The sequence below is a fragment of the Mixophyes fleayi genome, chromosome 4 (assembly GCF_038048845.1).
Source record: "Mixophyes fleayi isolate aMixFle1 chromosome 4, aMixFle1.hap1, whole genome shotgun sequence".
Taxonomy (NCBI): domain Eukaryota; kingdom Metazoa; phylum Chordata; class Amphibia; order Anura; family Limnodynastidae; genus Mixophyes; species Mixophyes fleayi.
The window spans coordinates 134905765-134925492 of NC_134405.1; the positions used below are offsets into that span (position 1 = coordinate 134905765).

At 40.0% G+C, this 19728-nt stretch overlaps 1 protein-coding gene across 9 annotated transcripts in view; it reads right to left on the reverse strand.

Annotated features, from left to right (window-relative positions):
• HERC1 (HECT and RLD domain containing E3 ubiquitin protein ligase family member 1) overlaps positions 1–19728 on the reverse strand; it is a 237658-nt gene that overhangs the window by 48438 nt on the left and 169492 nt on the right. For all 9 annotated transcript variants that reach the window (XM_075208383.1, XM_075208382.1, XM_075208388.1 and 6 more), the window contains 2 exons: positions 13755–13901; positions 13530–13631 (listed from right to left, as the gene is read on the reverse strand). In XM_075208383.1, coding sequence (XP_075064484.1) covers positions 13530–13631; positions 13755–13901 — 249 coding nt within the window. The remainder of the gene's footprint in view (positions 1–13529; positions 13632–13754; positions 13902–19728) is intronic.

Sequence of the window (19728 nt, forward strand, 5' to 3'; positions counted from 1 at the left end):
AGAGGGCAGGGAGGAAGGACTTGGATTTTTACAAAAAAGGGCAATTTGACATCTAACGGCACAGATCACAGAAAGTGACCAAAGGAGAGGTTAGATGTATATCAGTGACTGTACGTCGAATAGAGTTATATAAATGTCAAAGTTGGAGGTATTGAAGGAAGCAGGTTGAAGGGATGCGAAAGCGCTTTTGAATGTCTGCAAAAGAGGGAAAGAATTGAAGCAGAATGATGTCGAAGAGGAAGTTGATGCCACATCGCATCCAGTGGAAGAATTGAATCGGGCGAAGTCCAGGAGCAAAAGAAGGATTATTCCATAGAGGCTTCATACGCCATGAGTTGGGGGCTAAGTTGTAAAAGGAGACTGTATGAGTCCAGCAGGCGAGTGAGAATGCTAGAGGAAGGAGGAGACGTGGAGAGGGATGCCAGGTGCTGTGGTTTCAGCCACACAAGCGAGGAGGGCGAGGTAGTGTCAGTGAGAGCGGATTCAATATTGACCCAAACTCCCTGTCCCAGAGGAGAGTGAAGAAGTACACAATGGGTGAGATGGGTAGCACAATAATATTTAATAAAGTGGGAAACTCCCAGACCTCCTTCTTGAATTGATTTATGGAGAGTCTGTATTTGAATCCTGGGCTTCCTAGCAGACCAAACAAATTTGGTAGCCATTTGATGAAGGAGTAGGAACACTGTCTTTCATATAAGAAACTTAAGACTGACCTTGTCAAATGGCTCAAATTTGGGCATTGTAGAGCAGATATTACCAGATTGCTGTACAGGGAATACTCCTTGCAAGAATGTTTTACTGTAGAGAGGCTACTGTAGAGACCATCCTGTAAGTAAGGCAAAAGTTGTGGGAGCCTGACGGCAGAAGTATGGAGACCATTCCTCTCACACCAAGAAATGTACAATTTCCACACTCTAAAGCCTGAAAGCCAATATCTGCAATTTACTACCTTAAATATAGTCTGGATGACCTCATCTAACCTTTTGATCTCAGTATCATGGCTTCAACAGCCACTCTGTTAAAGGCAGATAAGCCTTGGTGCAGAAAGAGGGCTTGACTTAGAAGACCTAAAGGATGTCTCTACGCAGAATCTGCTGTCATAATTTGAATGTTGCCTTACAATCTTTTCAGACAATCTGGAGTAACAGGATCTCTGGTTTTTCTCCTTTGGCCTTTTTTAATACCTGTGGTGGCATCGGTTGAAACAGGTAGTGCATAGTTCCATGGAATAGTCATGGCATCCACCAAGTACGCATGTAGATCTCTGGACTTCAAAACAGAACCAGTCTACTTTGTGGTTCAGACGAGAAGCCATCATGTCGACCACCAGCTGTCCTTACTTTCCACGATTGAAAGGAATAAAGGAATACCTACAGATGAAGAAACCATTCCCCAACTTGAATGTACTTTCTGCTCAGAAAATCTGCCTCCCAATTGTATATTCTTTGTGTGTAATACTGCCGAAATTCCAGGTACACACCATTACATCAATCTCAAGATCTTGACTGATTCTTTCATCACTAGTAAACTTTTGGCTTTCCGAAGATCATTTATATACAACATAGCAGTGTCGATGTGCTAATAAAATCGGACTGCCTCGTCCTTTAGGAAGGACTGAGCTTCTATCAGAGTCTGTCACAGCTCTGAATTCTAGGACATTGATGGAAAGTGTCGCTTCTTCACAAGACCAATGACTCTGCAAACAAAGAAGCAACGTCACTGCTCCCAATCCGCGAAGATCACAATGGTCCAGTCACACATGGAAAAAGGGCGACCCTTGATCAGTTTGTCAACCGTCAAATACCACAGAAAAGACTTTTGTGTCTGAGGTGATAATATAATGAAAGATTGACTTTCCAGAATATCATAAAGATCTTGGGGTTGAAGAGTGCTTATTGCGCCGCTTTGAAGGTTTAGACTTTCTTTCCCAATAATTTCATGCACAGGAGGACATATTCTTCTGAGGAGCTCTCACTAATTTTTGGATGTCTTTTCCTATGTCAAGAAAACTCTTTGCAGCCTGGTGTCGAATAGAGAACCTAAATACACCAATAAGATGGGCTAGAATGCGGTTCAATTTCTGATAATTTAGGATGCACCCATGGGATTCCAACAACTGAGCTGCTATGAGGAATTGGTTTTGAAGAAGTGAAACAGAATCTGCCATGAAGAGTAGGGGCCATGACAAGTCCAAAGAGAAGAGCTAAGAAATGAAAAAGTAAGTCCTAAAGCACAAATCTGAGGTGGCTCCGATAGCTTTCCCAGATTGGGATGTGAAGAAGCATGCTTTACGCCAAGAGAAGCAAAAAAATTCACTCTGCTCTCATTGATGACTGATGTTCATTGATGACTGTCCACATGAAAACTGGTGTTTAGGGATTTTGAGCACAAGATGAGTTGATAGGTCCAGTTTCCAGAAAGAGGTTTGACTAAAGCTCCTGGGCCTTGTGCTCTTCTTAGACCAGAACAATCACTCCTGATGTAAGCATTGCCCAGATGACCTCGCTGAGAGCCAATCTTTTGGTTCTATCCCCAGAAAAAGTAGTCTCTCCATTGCTCAAGGAACAGCAGAAAACATTGCCTTCTGGAGAAATCGCAAAATGGGAGTTTCCGGTAAACAAAGTGCAAAGCAAAGGATAAACTAATGGAAATCTCAGCTGAATTTTAAATATTGTATCTTTTTGAGACCAATCTCCAATAGGAGCCGTGGAGGCTGAGTGAAATGGGAGGAGTTGAGTTGATGGAAAAGATACAATTTGCTTCATTATCCTTTTAAATAAGGAACTGGGTAATCCTAATAAACTAGCAAATTAAAGGCCTGACACACCGACATAACCTGGTTGTCAATGCTCTGTCCTCTGACAGACTGTTACTTGAATTCTGACAGATCCTCAAAAGCTGACTCACCTAGCAGATCACCATTTTCTTGTGCAGTGAATTCCTAATCCAAATATTCACCGAAATTAACCTGGGCAGTATTCTGGCGCTTACGAGGTAATTGGGCTAAGGAAGATTCTATTAACTTTTCCAGCAAGGAAACACTCGAACCAAATCCATTACTGATTTTTCCTATTTAGCCCAAGGTGTCTCAATCTGGGAATCAATAGCAGGTTCTGCTGAAAACTGGGTGATAATCTCCTCAGGGAGAGAAATAATGAGGGAACAGAGGAAAGATTTTCACTCATGTCCTTTTGACGCACTGTGCACTGCGTTAGCTCAGCCATGGATTGAGCCAGTGATTTCGCCTCCACCATTTTAGCTACATCCCCACCACATCCGCGCAAACTGCGATCCTCCACCTTGTAAGCCACACACACAGGACATCTATCCCGTCATCCATTAGGCAGTTTTGCATGGCACCTGAAACCGGTAAAATAAATCACGGATCATTTCCCTCCAGGCTTAGCTTTGGAACTAGTCCCCTTATCTGACATGACAGCATTTACACTAATAAACTGGTAAATATTACAGAGTAATAGAAGACATAGAACAACTTCTTAGAGGTTCAAGATTTACGACATGTAACCTGTTTTGCAATCAGCCACACTATATCTTAGCATTCAGTCTAGGGGGACAGATGAGTGATTTCTTTTTCTCACAAAGTGTTTAGAAAATACAGTTAAACAACACAGGAACTAAAAATTGAACAACAATTGTAGACATCCAGAAATAAGCTACATTTGCTACAACCTGACTTTATCCTTAAAACCAAATGATTAACAAATTGCTTTTCTTACTTTACTTTCATGGCATTATATGTAGACCTTTATCATCCCTCCCCTCATTACTCTACCCGACTCTAGTTAACACTCCCTAACTTTTCTCCTATTTATATTCATTAACTATATCATCCTGTTGTCAGAAAGTAAAAAGCCACAATTATTACAATTATCTTTCTCTCTCTGCTTCTATTAGCTCATGAAATACCACCTTAGCCAGGCTCCCGCCCACATCCCCCATACACGTATATAAGAACACTACCGATATCACATCATCTGTCTCTAGTATCTTCCAAGATCCTTTAAATGTGCCCTTTGCACTGCACACTCTGTTTGTTACGAACGTAACTTCATACACAACCTCTTCCTCTCAAACAACCTCAAACTTCAGGCAATAACCGAAACAAGGGTTACACCAGGCCTGTCCAATCTGCGGCCCTTCAGGTGTTGTGAAACTACAAGCCCCAGCATGCTTTGCCGGGAGACAACCAGTTGAGAGCTGGAAGGGCATGCTGGGACTTGTAGTTTCACAACACCTGGAGGGCCGCAGGTTGGACAGGCCTGGGTTACACAATCAGACACTGCCTCACCTGCAGCCCTTCACATGGTGGCCTCCATTTTACCCACACATCCAAACCTGGAGGCAGACAAGGAGGTGGGGTTGGATTACTACTCTCCCCACATTGCAGATTCACAGTTCTACCAAATATCCCATCACCTTTTGAAATACATGCTATTCGGATTTTTTACCCATTCTCTATGCATATTGCTGTGATCTATCGCCCCTCCTGGACCAAACCAACAATTTTTTGAACATTTCTATGCATGGCTCCCTCACTTATCTTGTGAAATCCCCATCATCATCATCATGGGTGATTTCAACATCTCCATTGAACTTCACTTTCCAATTTTGCTTCCAAACTACTCTCTCTAACTTCCTCCATCTGCCTTTCCCAATGGACTGAATCCTCTACTCATCGGGATGGCCATTGCCTTGATCTTGTTTTCTCTAAACTACACTCAGTTTCTGATTTCCTTAATACTCTTTTGCCTCTCTCGGATCATCACCTTATCAGCTAAAAAGCACTCCTTCACTACTTTACCTTCTTTGCTGTTGAACTCCACCAAGCCTCCTCTTACCCGCAAAAATGTTAACTCTTAATTTTCAACAGTTTTTCACCTCTCTCCAACAGCATCTCTCCCCGATTCCCAATATCTCCTGATATGTCAGTACCACATTTTCACTAAACCCTTGCAACTAGCCCATGATCAAGTAGCTCCAACGACTCTTCATACCAGCCGTGGTACACTAAAAAACTCTCTCGCAAAGCAGAACGACAGTGCCGTAAACATCATACCTCTAATGATTCCTTACATATACTGCTATCTACCACTCCTATCGAAATGCTTTGGGGCACTGCTAAACAAACTTCCAATCTCTCATCTCTGCTAAGGCTTCTAACCCAAAAAGCTTTTTTAACACATATAAACGTCCAACTACTATGAGTGCTCAAGACCTTGCATGCTAATTGAAGAACAAGACCGATAAGATCCGACTTGAAATCGTATCTTCTTCCTCGACAAAAAAACCAACTCAACTCAATTCCTTCCCAGCACCCTCTGACACCTTCTTTCTTTGATCATACAAATGAAGGTGAAGTATCTACTCTCTTCTTACTGTCCCTTTTCCATCACCTGTCCTCTTGATCCTATACCTTCACAAAGCGGTAGGTCATTAACATCTGCGCCCACCCTCCCCTAACTAAAATCTGTAATTTCTCTTTCTGTGTTGGTATATTTCAGTCATTATTTAAGCACACAGTGATTACTCCTATTCTGAAAAAACAAAATTGTGACCCAAACTGCTACATCTAAAAGAACATTAGTCTCTTCTAATTCTCCTGGATCTCTCTGATGCATTTGACAATGATCGTTTTACAAAAGGGGGAGGACTGCACCAGGCACTCCATTTTCTTCCTCTGAATATATAAATCCTAATTTAGCTTGTGCATTATAATTTATCTATCAAGGAAGGGTGCACCCGATCATAATACAAATTGCTAATCCAAAATTCCAAAAGAGAAAGAAGAATGATCATCTGGAGCACTCGGAATGGAAAGAAGAATAAATGTATATGTTATGTTGTTATATGTTGAGATCATTAAAATAAATCTTTATTAATTGAATCTTGTTTAAAATTTGGTCTAGTAGCGAAATATTAAAAGATGCAATTGATTTACACTGAGATTTGACAAAAATACTGATAAAATAGACAATACTACCTTGTCTAACCGCTATCCTGCTCAAAGAAAAATTATACCTTAGTTAAATATGAATTATCATCTATCATGTACATCAAAATTTTAATTATATAAATTCCCTGTAGCTATATGATATTTGTCCTCTATTGAGATTATTCAAATATCACCTCAATGATACGAGGTCAATATTATTCAAATTTTAACTCAATAATATGAGACAGATGGGTTTAGTTGAACATTATTAGTACATATAGTTGGTCATTAATAGTGATAGCTGATAGGGCTGATAGAACTTCAAATATACCCTCAGTAATCTACTTAATATAAATTGAAGAGATATATTCGCCGTATTGTATTTATAAAAGGATTATTCCCTTAATTAGGTGCTCCAAATCTAATGGCATTAGATATCTTACTCTTGTAGCAGTGACGCAGACAGGGACTGCGTTGTTATTATATATCTCTGCCTACAAAACCTTCTATAGGGTTAATCCCCTTTGAGAGGCTGGGGTTTGTTACCTGTCTGCACCGCTAGCCTCCCTTTCTAAGACTGCACTATTATGCCTCCACATTAATCAAGGTAAGAGAACGCTCAACGCAGGATTATATAAATCCCATCTGTATTTTTATGACTAAGAACTTAGGTTTAGCATTTAGCATTTGACAATGCTCACCACTCTCTTCTCATACAAATTCTACAAACCCTAGGTCTTTAAGAAACTGGATGAGACCAGCACTTTACTCTAACCAGGAATACCATCTAGGACCTGATCGATTACTACAGCAACTATATCTAAGTGATACAATGGGAGGGCTGCGCTCAACTCCAAATCAGGCAAGAGCAGCAATACTTAGGAATCCCTTCCTGTGAATAACAACATATACATACACACAATGTATTGCGCTCATTTACCAATAAGTGCACGTATACACTGATCCAATGTTAGTGGATGATGAGTGTAAGTCATGTAAACCAGCCCTAATAAATATTTATCAGAAACAGTGAAGGCTAATGGTATTGCAATAGGTGGTTAAATGTATGACTAATGGATAAACAAATACTAACTGAGGGACCACTGGAATATGAGCCCAAAACCAGATAGAATTTAGATGAAGTGTGGTAGAACCAGTCTAAATGGTGATGACCAGGGTTTAATCAGCAGATGGTCATACAATAGAGTGGATTAAAATAAAAGCAATGAAACGGCAGGATTCCACAGAATAAAAACAGTAGTGCATTAAAATAAAGAAGGTCAATAAAAAAGTCAGACTTTTTTTATTGACCTTCTTTATTTTAATGCACTACTGTTTTTATTCTGTGGAATCTTGCCGTTTCATTGCTTTTATTTTAATCCACTCTATTGTATGACCATCTGCTGATTAAACCCTGGTCATCACCATTTAGACTGGTTCTACCACACCTCATCTATCTGGTTTTGGGCTCATATTCCAGTGGTCCCTCAGTTAGTATTTGTTTATCTATTAGTCATACATTTAACCACCTATTGCAATACCATTAGCCTTCACTGTTTCTGATAAATATTTATTAGGGCTGATTTACATGACTTACACTCATCATCCACTAACATTGGATCAGTGTATACTTGCACTTATTGGTAATTGAGCGCAATACATTGTGTGTAACTATATCTAAGACCTATGAACGCTGAATCTCAGTTTCTCTGGTATGAGTAATTAGTACTATCAGTAATGCATTTTCCATGTACTTTTCTTTTATCTCTCTTGTGAGTGCATTTTTTTTTAAATCCAGTATTTTTATTGGAAATTTTCAAGGTACATACATACCAACAACAAAACAAAAAATAAACAAATACAGAAGAAAGAAAATACAGTCGCAAATATGTCAATATTAAATATAAAATATTGGTTAAATTGTAAGACACCAGTATCGCATAATGATAACATTTGTACAATACTTAATTAGGAATATACATCGTAAATACTCTTGCATACGTACTCTGCAGAGGCGGGGCTCTGCTTTTTGTTATGGACTTTATTATTGTTATTATGTAATCCAGGGGAACCAGACCCTCATGTATTCGGGACATCATGACTCGAGGATATAAAATAAAATGGAGACTCCACCCACCTGTACCATATATTCTCAAACTTTGGCAATGCCTGCCTGCTCGTGTAAACAAATCTTTCATGCCCTATAGTGGCATTAACCAGGATTTTCCAACTCTTAATTGTGGGACTCATCGAGGCTAACCATAAGCGGGCTATGCTAACCTTAGCCACCATAAACAACTGGGAAATATAAATTTTTGTCAGCTTGTTGACCTTTCCCTTCAGATGGAGCCCAAATAAACAGGTGGCCGATGACCTAAGTGGGACTTCAATTCCCGTTTTTTGAACACATCGTATGACTCTTCGCCAAAAGTTTTGTATACAGGGACATTCCCAAATGAGATGCCAGAAATTGCCATTTTCTGAACTACATTTTGGACATTTAGAAGTGCTATTGGGGCGGAACTTAGCCAGCCTAGCAGGAGTCAAGTAGGCCCTATGCAGAATGAACACCTGTATTTGCTGGAATTTTAATGATACTGTGTAGCCACTAGTGCTATCCATGACCATCCCCCATTCTTTGTCTGTTAAGGGACCAATATCTATTTCCCATTGATTTCTCAGGTCATTCAAGTCATTTACAGTGGATTCATACAAAAGACAGGAGTACATACATGAAATCAGACCCCTGTTGCTCAAAGCCTGTAACTGCTTTCTCAGTGGGGCTATGGCAACCACTGGTGGCTCCCCTTAGAATTGTGTGTACATGGCATGTCTCAGTTGGAGGTAGGAAAAGAACATTGTTCTAGGCACAGAAAATTCCCTGGACAACTGTTCAAAAGATTTAAGAACATTTACTTCATATAGTTGACCTACAGCCACCACACCATACCGGGACCACCGCCTGGACCCCACCACTGTGTCCAACTCCCTCAATCTCCTCGCCCCCCAAATAGGAGTACATGGATCTATATCTGTGAATCCCACCATTTTATTACTAACTGCCCAGATCTTAATTGCCTGAATCAGGAGCGGAGAAGCCTGTGGGCCGAGCCTCCCGGACAACAGTGACTGCAAAGGCGTATGATTGGCATTGAATTGATGAACTAATATCCAGTGTAGATACTGGTAACCCGGATCGGAAATCCATGCCTTAGGGTGGGTCAGTTGAGAAGCAATATAGTACAATTTTAAATTTGGAAACGCAAGACCACCACTAGCCCTGGACCTGCACAACGAGCTGAGCTTAACATTGGCCCTCCCCCCTCCCCAGACCAGAGAGGTCAAATAACGGTCAACACTGCGAAAGAAAGAGGGTGGGATATATATAAGTGATTGCTGAAGTATATATAAAAACCTTGGCTGCACCACCATCTTAATTAAGTTTATCCTGCCAGACACAGAAAGAGGGAGCTTCCTCCACACATGTATTTTTGATTTAAGATATTCAACCTGAGGCTGTAAATTTAGTTCCATAAATTCTGAGGGGGTGTTAGTGATCCACAATCCCAGGTACTTAAATTTTGGTGTCCACCTCAATTGGAGATCTTTTAGTGGAGTAACTGGACATTTCCAACCTACTGGGAACACACCGGACTTATCCCAATTAATTTTCAGACCGGAGAATACCCCAAAACAATCAACCACCCTCAGGAGAGTACCCAGAGACTCTTTATGGTCAGAAAGGAACAGCAGCATATCATCAGCGTATAACGCCACCTTATCCTCCCTATGCTCTGATTGAAGTCCCTTAATATCTTTATTGTTACGAATAAGGCAGGCCAGTGGTTCTATTGCTAGTGCGAACAAAGCAGGAGACAATGGGCATCCCTGTCTAGTGCCTCTTTCCAATTTAAATGGCTGGGAGAGGTGGCCGTTTACACATACCTGAGCTACAGGATGTGAATAAAGTAACTTAACCCATTTTATGAAATTGGAACCCACCCCGAAACGGGACAACACCTCCCACAGGTACGGCCACTCCACCGAGTCGAACGCCTTAGCCGCGTCGAGGGATACCACCACTTCGCTCTCCTCAGGAGGCGACCGCACCTGTAGGAGGGTATATAACCTCCTAAGGTTAATAGATGTGGACTTGCTCGGCATGAACCCAGTCTGATCCGGGTGAATCAATTCCAACACCACCCTATTTAGCCTCAGTGCCAGCAGTTTAGCCAAGATCTTTACATCACACGTCAGGAGTGAGATCGGGCGATATGACTCTGGGTACAATGGATCTTTACCTGATTTAGGTATCACCACCACCACTGCCTCCGCCATGGAGGGGGAGAGGGCGTTGGCCTCGCACAGCTCGCCGAGTGTTCCCAACAATTTAGCTACAAAAAAGGATCAATGTTTTTTATATATTTCAATGGGTATGCCATCTATTCCAGGCGCCTTTCCATTAGGGAATGACATAATGGCCATATCAATCTCTTCTTCAGTAAAAGGAGAGTCCAAATACTCCCTACTAGCCGCAGAGAGTGTGGGAAGAATAATAGCATCCAAGTATAAGTGAGTGCATTTTTAATCAAATAAATTGCTGTTTGTAAAAGCATATTACACTAGATTTCCCCTTTCTTTTCTTCTTTGCCATTTTATGAGTGGCTGATTAAAGAAGATTGCCGTTAAGAATATTGGATTCAGAACCAACTACAATATATCTTGAGGGTCTTGTTTATTTTCACTGTTGGCGAGTTTGATACCAAGGGGATCTAGGAGAAGGATCACTTTATGGGAATTCAAATTTATACCTGACTGTATTACGCTATTGTGATTATTCTTTATTATATATACAAATGGGAGGACATCTGTGTCACTATCAAGAAGAACTGAACATACAAAGAATATGAATTTAAGTATATGTCTGCTTTATTACGCATATTAAGGGTTCTGTCTGTTTTTTTGGGGGGAGATATCTGGAGAGCTGGATTCACCCCCATTACTTCTTTTTTATATTACTGTCCTGTACTGGACATCCTACCTATTCTAATCAGTGTTAATTTCTATTGATTCACCAATGCTCCGCTTCCTTTATCAGTTGGAGTACCACAAGACTCAGTCCTAGGTCATCTGCTCTTCTCTATCTACACCACTTCTCTTGGAAAACTAATAAGCTAGTTTGGATTTCAGTATCATCTCTATGCTGCTGATACATCTATCCTCTCCTGATCTCTTACCATCTGTGTTGGCCTGAGTTGCTGACTGTCTTTCAGCCATTTCATTTTGAATGTCCTCTCACAAACTCGATCTTTCAAAAACAGAGTTAATAATATTCCCACCCACTAACAGAAGTTACCTACCTGACATTTCTATTTCTGTTGACATGACCATAAATCCCACCCACAAGCTCTCTGTCTAGGAGTGAGCTTTGACTCTGAACTATCCTTTGTTCATCACATCAACTCTATATTGAAATCATGTTACATACATCTAAAAAACAATTCCAGAATACTCACCTATCTCACACAAGACACCGCAAAAAAATTTACTTCATGCACCCATCATCTCCCACATTGACTATTGCAATTCCATCCTTATTGGTTCTCCCCGAATTAAACTCTCAACCCTACAATCTATTTTGCACGCATCAGCTAGACTGATTTTCTGTGTAAACAGTTCATCCAGTGCTGATAAACTCTGTCAGCCGCTACATTGGTTACCTGTTTTTCACCAAATCCAATATAAGAAAGTTCTACTAACATACAAGGCCATCAACAAAACTGCACTTACATACATCTCCTCACTTGCCTCAAAATATCGCCCAACTCGACACCTGTTCTGCACAAGATCTGCTTCTTTCATCCACACTCATCTCTTGCATTACTGTATATAAACAAGTGTCATAATCCTATTACACTGCTTGATGGGTACTATTCAAAATGAAAGTGCTATTCATAAAGTCCATAACAATTCTAGTTAAAATAAACTGGTAATAAGTTAGTGACATTTATGAAAACTGATGTACTGTAATCCTGCATTGCAGAACCAGCAGACTCCTTGAAAAAATGGATATGGGGCTCTGGCTAGGAGGATGGAGCACACTAATAAATATTTTACTAGGTGGTAGTGCAGCTTTAAACCATATTGATCAACCAATAAACAAATGAAAAACATACATTTTATTTGTTAAACTAAGCAGGCAAAATCGTTGCATCAAAGTAGAAAACCAACAGCCATACTGGCAAATTTTCAAAATATTGTAAGTGAACAGGAAAGAGAAGTGAAAGCTCAGTTTGCATTTAACGTCAGTTGATACATGTCAGTTGAAATAAGCTGCTCAGTAGACAGTTTTGAAACGTATTAATTATTATTATTATTGAAGATTTGTAAGGCGCCACAGTGCCGTACAGTAAGGAAAACAGGACAAGCATAAAACAAGGACATACAAGGCAGACAAAATAAATGCAGACATGAAAACAAAGGGTATGGAGGACCCTGCACTTAGAGAGCTTACATTTCAAGTGGAAGAGGGCACAAATGAAACAAGAGGTGCAAGTGTAGTTTAAAGGTGGAATCGACAGGCCGGCGAGAGTCTGGATGTGAGAAATAAAGCAGAGGGCGGAGTCAAGTGTTACACTAAGGCAGTGGCTTTGGGAGACTGAAAAAATTGTGGTTTTATTGAAAGTGAGGAACATGTGAAGGGAGGTGGTGATTCTGGCAGGTGGAAAGACAATAAGCTCGGTTTTGGATATGTTGAGCTTTAGGTAGCATTGGGACATCCATATGGAGATAGCGGAAAGACAGTTTGTTACACGAGATAGTACAGAGGGAGAGAGGTCAGTGGAAGAGATAACGAGATATAGATTTGGGTGTCATCAGCATAGACGTGGTATTGGAGGCCGAATGAGCAAATTAGTGGCCCAAGAGAAGAGGTGTACAATGACAAAAGTAAAGGGCCAAGAACAGAGTATTGTGAGACCCCAACAGATAGTGGGAGGGGAGGGGAGTATGTGCCAGAGGTAGAAACACTAAAGGAGAAGTTTGATAGGCAGGAAGTGAACCAAGAAACAACTGTGTCATGTACGCCAATGGAGTGTAGGGTGTGTAGGAGAAGAGGGTCACCAACAGTGTCAAAAGCAGCAGAGAGGCCCAGGAGAATCAGTATGGTGAAATGACCCTTAGACTTTAAGTAGATCAACAATCACTTTTATGAGAGCAGTTTCAGTGGAAAGATGGGGGCGGAAGCCTGATTGCAGAGATTTGAGAATGGAGTGAGTGGAGAGAAAGTGAGACAGGTGTTTGTACACTAGTTGCTCAAGCAGTTTTAAAGGGTTGTATTCAAGGGTAATAAAAATACACTGCCCGATAACAGACATCATCTGAAAAGCACAAAAGTAAGCCATAGAGCTAAAGTAATGTATTTAGTAAAAGACAACAGATTAAAGTGGCTTTCCTTCTTCAGATAACTAAACTAGTATGCCATTAATGGGTATATGTTTACATTAAAACCCTCATACAACTTGGATGCATTTGTGGATGAGTCCAATAGCTACCATAATGGTGGGATACGTACTTTTGAGCGGTTGGAGCAGGTAGCCACTCCGACATCAGGAATCCAAACTGTGGTTGTAACAGCTCCAGAACCAGTAACAACAGATTGCAAAATAGAGCCATCCTAAAACAGACAAGAGATAGTAAAGAAACTCTAAAAACCGACAAACATGTTCAGTATTTTAGATGGCTTAAGTTCCATATAAGAGTGAGCCATTGTTTCAGATAAAAGAACACTCGTTCTTACCCTTAAAGACCAAATATTCATTAAGCCACCGAGTCCACCAGAAACCAAGGCGAGTCCATCAGGGCTGAAAGCCACAGTACGCACAGGGGTAATGTGACCTCGTAGCTTGTAGACACAATGAACATCCTCCGGTTTTCTGCAATACTCCTGAAATGAAACCAAAACAGTCACAATAGAATCCCAGAAGAGCACAAGAAATAGTGCTGCAAATTCTTTTACATATACAACTCTTGGTTAGTCTTCTAGGAAATACATTATTGGTCATAAACCAACACACAAGGATAAAATTATTTAAAGCAACATCTACATCTACATCTTTATTTGATATATCTTTCTACCTATGCTGCTATCGTGAAAGTGAGAGATGTAGCAGAGTTTATAAATCAGCTCTCAGGATTCTTACAGCGCATATACCACTTCTGTCAATTACGGCTGGTTATAATCTATCATATGTGGAGACTTTCTTGCCCATGTTATTAACTCTGAAGGGGGACTGTATTTGGTTCCAAGATTACTACAACCTATCTATGATGAGTACAAGGCTATTGAAGCAGTCAATTGTATTAATATATTTTAAAAGGTACCATAAACAATATGTGAGACTACTGCTAACCCATCTATCATTACCTTGTAAGAGTATATGTCTTCTTTTTTTTTTTTTTTAATCAGTTATTTTCTTATTTTTGATTTAAAAAAAAACAAACCACATAACCTTTCTACATGCATGGGCAAGTTACTTGTGTCATAATATTTTCTTCTTATTACAAAACAAGGACACAACTACATAATAAACAAAGTTTCTCCTTATACAACATACTGTCAATGACAAAACAACATTAAATTACACATTTAAGTATGTACTGTATGAGATGTTATGTACAGATTGACCAGCAAGAAATATAATTTCCAGAGAAATAATGTATCTGAAATTTTAATGGGTGCCCGCCATAAAAAAAAAAATCAGGGCGAGTGAGAGTAATCTCTTACTTCTTTCAACGGAAATGGAGAGATTATCCATCTGTGGCAATTTTTTTTATATTTATCCATTCACAAATTTGCAGGTGTTTTGGAGCCATCCATGTCCAGGCTGTACTAACTTTAACCAGCATGAACTGGCTAGACAACAATTGTCTGATAACTTTTTGCATTTTACCCTTTCAGGGTGGTCCATAAGTGTGGAAATACCCTAATAAAATTGAAATGAGTGAGGAAATATTAATCCAGTGTCTACACATATGATCTGGGTGTGGTGAAAAACTTTTTGAGGTATGTGGCCAGTACGGTGGCCATCTTGGATGCAACTAATTTTTTTTAAACGGGAAGGAGGTCATGTGACATATTAAACAAATGCAGATTTTCATAAGAAAAACAAAGGTGTTCTTTGTTTTAACCTAACTTTACTAAAACAGGCTAATGACCCTTTTGCCAATGCAAATAATGTAGATTATAGAAGACAGTCTAGTCTCATCCGCTCCCAAAATTAAACTCTTAGATACACAGCCATTTACACAAACTCTGGAAACTGGGGAAGAGTAAAGTAATTCATCGAATTAATGCACACCGGCCCTATACCAAACTTAGTCAACACTTGCCATAGGTACCTCTACTACACAGAGTCAAAGGCCTAAGCAGCCAGAGACACCACCACCGTCTCATTTTGCACCCCAAGTGCCTTTAGTTTAAAGCAGTTGACTTGCCCGGCATAAAGCCATTGCGGTCCTAGTGAACAAGTTCACTAATAACATAGAAACATAGAATTTAACAGCAGATAAGAACCGCTTAGGGGTTGGGTACGTATCCCCAACTACGAGAACACCGACAAGGACTTACCCGACTTCGGAAGCCAGAAGCTGGCAATCACGAAAATATGGTACTACTTCCCAGAATCGCGATGAAAGCAGAAGCCGGCACACAGCAAGTCTACTATTCTACTAAGTCTACTATTATTATGGGTGTTAAATGACTAATGCATGGAAGCGTGGAATGCATGAGTGATTTAACACCCCTAATAGTACAGTCCCACAAAGTCATATGACTTGCTGTGTGCCGGCTTGTGCATTCATCGCGATTCTGGGAAGTAGTGATTTCAAAGCTTCACTGTTGCCATCTTATCGTGATTGCCAGCTTCTGGCTTCTGAAGTCGGGTAAGTCCTTGTCGGTGTAGTGGTAGTGTCAGTCACTTGGCCCATCGAATCTGGCCATTTTTTTTTATTAACCTATGGTAACCTTAAACCCCATTTGGTCGTTTAACCTTTAAACATGCTTGGGATAGACATAAGGATATCCTTACAAAGATTAAACTGTTCTACTGTATTAGCCTCTACCACCTCTGATGGGAGGCTATCATCATCATCATCATCATCATCATCATTTATTTATATAGCGCCACTGACTCCGCAGCGCTGTACAGAGAACTCATTCACATCTGTCCCTGCCCCATTGGAGCTTACAGCCTAAATTCCCTAATATAGACACACACTCACACACATAGAGAGGGAGACAGACAGACAGGTAGAGACTAGGGTCAAATTTGATAGCAACCAATTAACCTACTAGTATGTTTTTGGAGTGTGGGAGGAAACCGGAGCACCCGGAGGAAACCCACGCAATCACAGGGAGAACATACAAACTCCGCACAGATAAGGCCGTGGTCGGGAATTGAACTCATGACCCTAGCGCTGTGAGGCAGAAGTGCTACCACTTCGCCACTGTGTTGGCTATTCCACTTATACACCATCCTTTCTGTGAAGTAGTTTCTACTCAAATTTCCTCTGACCCTACTTACCTCCAGTTTCAGTGCATGTCCTTGTATTCTAATATTTCTCTTCCTTTCAAGAATATTTCCTTCCTGTACATTTTAAAACCCTTGATATACTTGAAAGTTTCCATCATATCCCCCCTTTCCAGTCTCTGCTCCAAACAATACATATTAAGATATTTTAGTATTTCCGGGTAAGTTTTGTGCTGTAGGCCATGCACCATATTAGTTGCCCTTCTTTGCACAGTCTCTAATGTATTTATATCCTTCTGGGGATATGGACTCCTGAACCAAACAGAGTAGTCTAGATAAGGCCGTACAAATAACCTATACAGTCGCATTATTACTTTGCTTTCTGCTACGGATTCCTCTCCCTATGCAACCAAGCATCTGACCTGCCTTTCTCATTCCTTTGTTACATTGATTACCTGCCTTTAAGCCACCTGAAATAGTGACTCCTAGATCCCTTTCCTCTTCAGTAGTTTCCATTATAGTGCCACGAATACTATATTTAGCCTTAGAGTTTTTGAGACCCAAGTGCATGATTTTGCATTTTTTTAGCATTAAACTGTAGTTGCCACTCACTTGACCATTCCTCTAGTCTACAGATCATCAATAATTTGTTAAAAAGTCAATAAGATTTGTTAGACATGATCTCCCCCCAGTAAATCTATGCTGTTTGGGATCCTGAAAGTTATTGGATTGGAGATGTTTTACAACTCTCAAAAAAAAAAAAAAAAGAGTGTTAGTAGCTTGTCTCCTCCTTGCTTCCACTTTTGTGCAGTGGGACTACATTTGCTCTTTTCCAGCCCTCTGGAATTACTCCTGTAGTGACCGATTTAATAATTCTGCTAATGGTGTTACCAGCTCCTCTTTAAGCTCTTTTAGTATCCTAGGATGTATCCCATCTGGTCCAATTGATTCATTTTCAGTTTTGAGATTTCTGTTAAGACCTTCTCCTGTGTAAATGTACTTGTATCTGCCTCATTTTGATGAGTACACTTGCAACTTATCTTGCTACTTCTTATACAAACCACACTTGCTCCTTTTCCTTGTGCTTTTCTCAACCCTTTTGATACAAAAGGACTGTTGCTTTGAGTATTGCACTTTTTTTTTTTCTACCTCTCCTGCACTCCTTTCAAGTTCTTCTACTCACTTACACATTTTTCCATCTCTACAAAGTCAGTAGTTTTTGTGCGGTATGAGTGGGTCTGTCTTTATACTAAACCATAATGCTTGATGATCACTGAATCCTAGGTTCTCACCCACATCTACATCAAATATTCCGTGACCATTTGTCAGAATTAAGTTTAATATTGTGGCTCCCTCACCATTTGCTTGAGGGATGCTCCCTGCAAGGAATTCAGAATGTCCCTACTTCTAGTGGAACTTACAAAAGACACCTACCAGTTCACACCAGGTAGATTAAAGTCTCCCATGATCATTACATCTCCTTTTAATGCCATTTTATTGATGTCCTGCAATAAGTTCCTATCCAGTTTGTATTCTTGACCTGATGCTCTATAGACCACCCCAGTACGAAGAATAGCCTTGAAAAGCCTTATCCCCACTTTCTATGGTCACCAAATAGCCTCAGTTTTTTCTTTAATACTTTGTATTAAAGTAGTATTTATGCTTTTTTTCACATACATTGCTACCCACTCTGTCCTTCCTAAATAAAGTAAATTTCGGTATAGCTATGTCTCAGTCACGATTTTCATTCCACCGTGACTTAATAGCCAATATACAGATCACCCCTTGTCATTAAAGCAATTCGTTCTGGGATTTTATTTCATAAGCTCCTAACATTTGCACACACAGCTATAAAAGGGGGAAATTCAATTCCCCCCAGAATAGTGCCACACTAACTGTATTGCCGCTAATACGGTAATTTTAACAGAGATTTCTGTTCGCAGATCAAGGAGCAGAGATCAAAAAGCCGGCGTTGAAATTACCATATTAACGGTAGTTATGCGCACTATTACCGCAATATTGATAATATAGCGCGGGGCACGTTACTTTTTACAGTAAGGCAGCCAACGGAGTTCCCAACTAAGAGTTTTGTTTGTGCATTTTCTATTCCTATCTTCTATGTTTATTTTATTTTGTTTACACTGGATACTACACTCAAAATCTTGTCTAAATACTCCATTTTCTTGGGGGGATGAATACGGATTGCCTTCAGAAATCGTGAATTGCTTCGGAATCTGATCTGGGTAAGATTAGTGACGAGACATGGAGTAATATACTGGGAAATTCTGTTGAAGTTTAATAATTGTAGTGTACAGAAATTGATTACCATCTTCGCTCAATCAGTTGCAATGTGAGTAATACCCAATGTAATTATTATCGCAGCAACATTTAAATATGTTTAACATATTTTCTATCTTTTCAAATAAATTATAAAGTGGTGAAGAGGCCAATTAATGTTTCCAACATTTAAATTACATGGAGTTTGGCATCATTCTGTTCGCAATTGCATGAGAACTTTTATGGTATTATTTATGTAGTGTTCGCAAATTTTGAACACTAGTTATAAATAATATAACTTTTTCTACACAAATTATTAAGTCCAGAGATATCATAAAAGAACCAGTTTATACAGATCTAGAGGCGGGAGCCTGAAGGACAACTGGCCACCTCAATGAACAATGACCAGAGAAATCAACCAATGGGGAGTTCTTGGGAGGTCATGACCCCTCGACCTATGGATCTTAATACTGTAACTGTGCATCTTTGTGAGGTCACTACTTTTTACAACTGTACAGTGTATAAATTGTTCACCCCTGGCTTTGGAAACCAGAGTGTTCTGATAGAACCTTGTGTATGTGCCAACTGCGCAAGTATATGCACGCGATACTTTGTCCTGTAGTATATTTTGCAAAATAAAACCTTTGTGCATTGGAACAATAGCAATCGCATATGATACATGGATGTATCATATGAAGTCACTGCAACTGCTTGATTTTGCCAAATTCAGATTTTCCTCCTACATAGAGCATATTTAACTTCTCTTAGGCTTTCCAAGTTTGGTGCGGGTCAAGTGATCTATTGTCCTAAATGTGGAAGTATGGAGGGGGACGTTTGGCATGTGATCTGGAGTTGCCCAGTGCTGTCCTTTTTCTGGAAAGAGGTCGGTAAATGTGTGATGCAACAAGGTGTGGGAATATCATCCATTAATCCGAAATGATGTTTATTTAATTTGGTTTAACATGA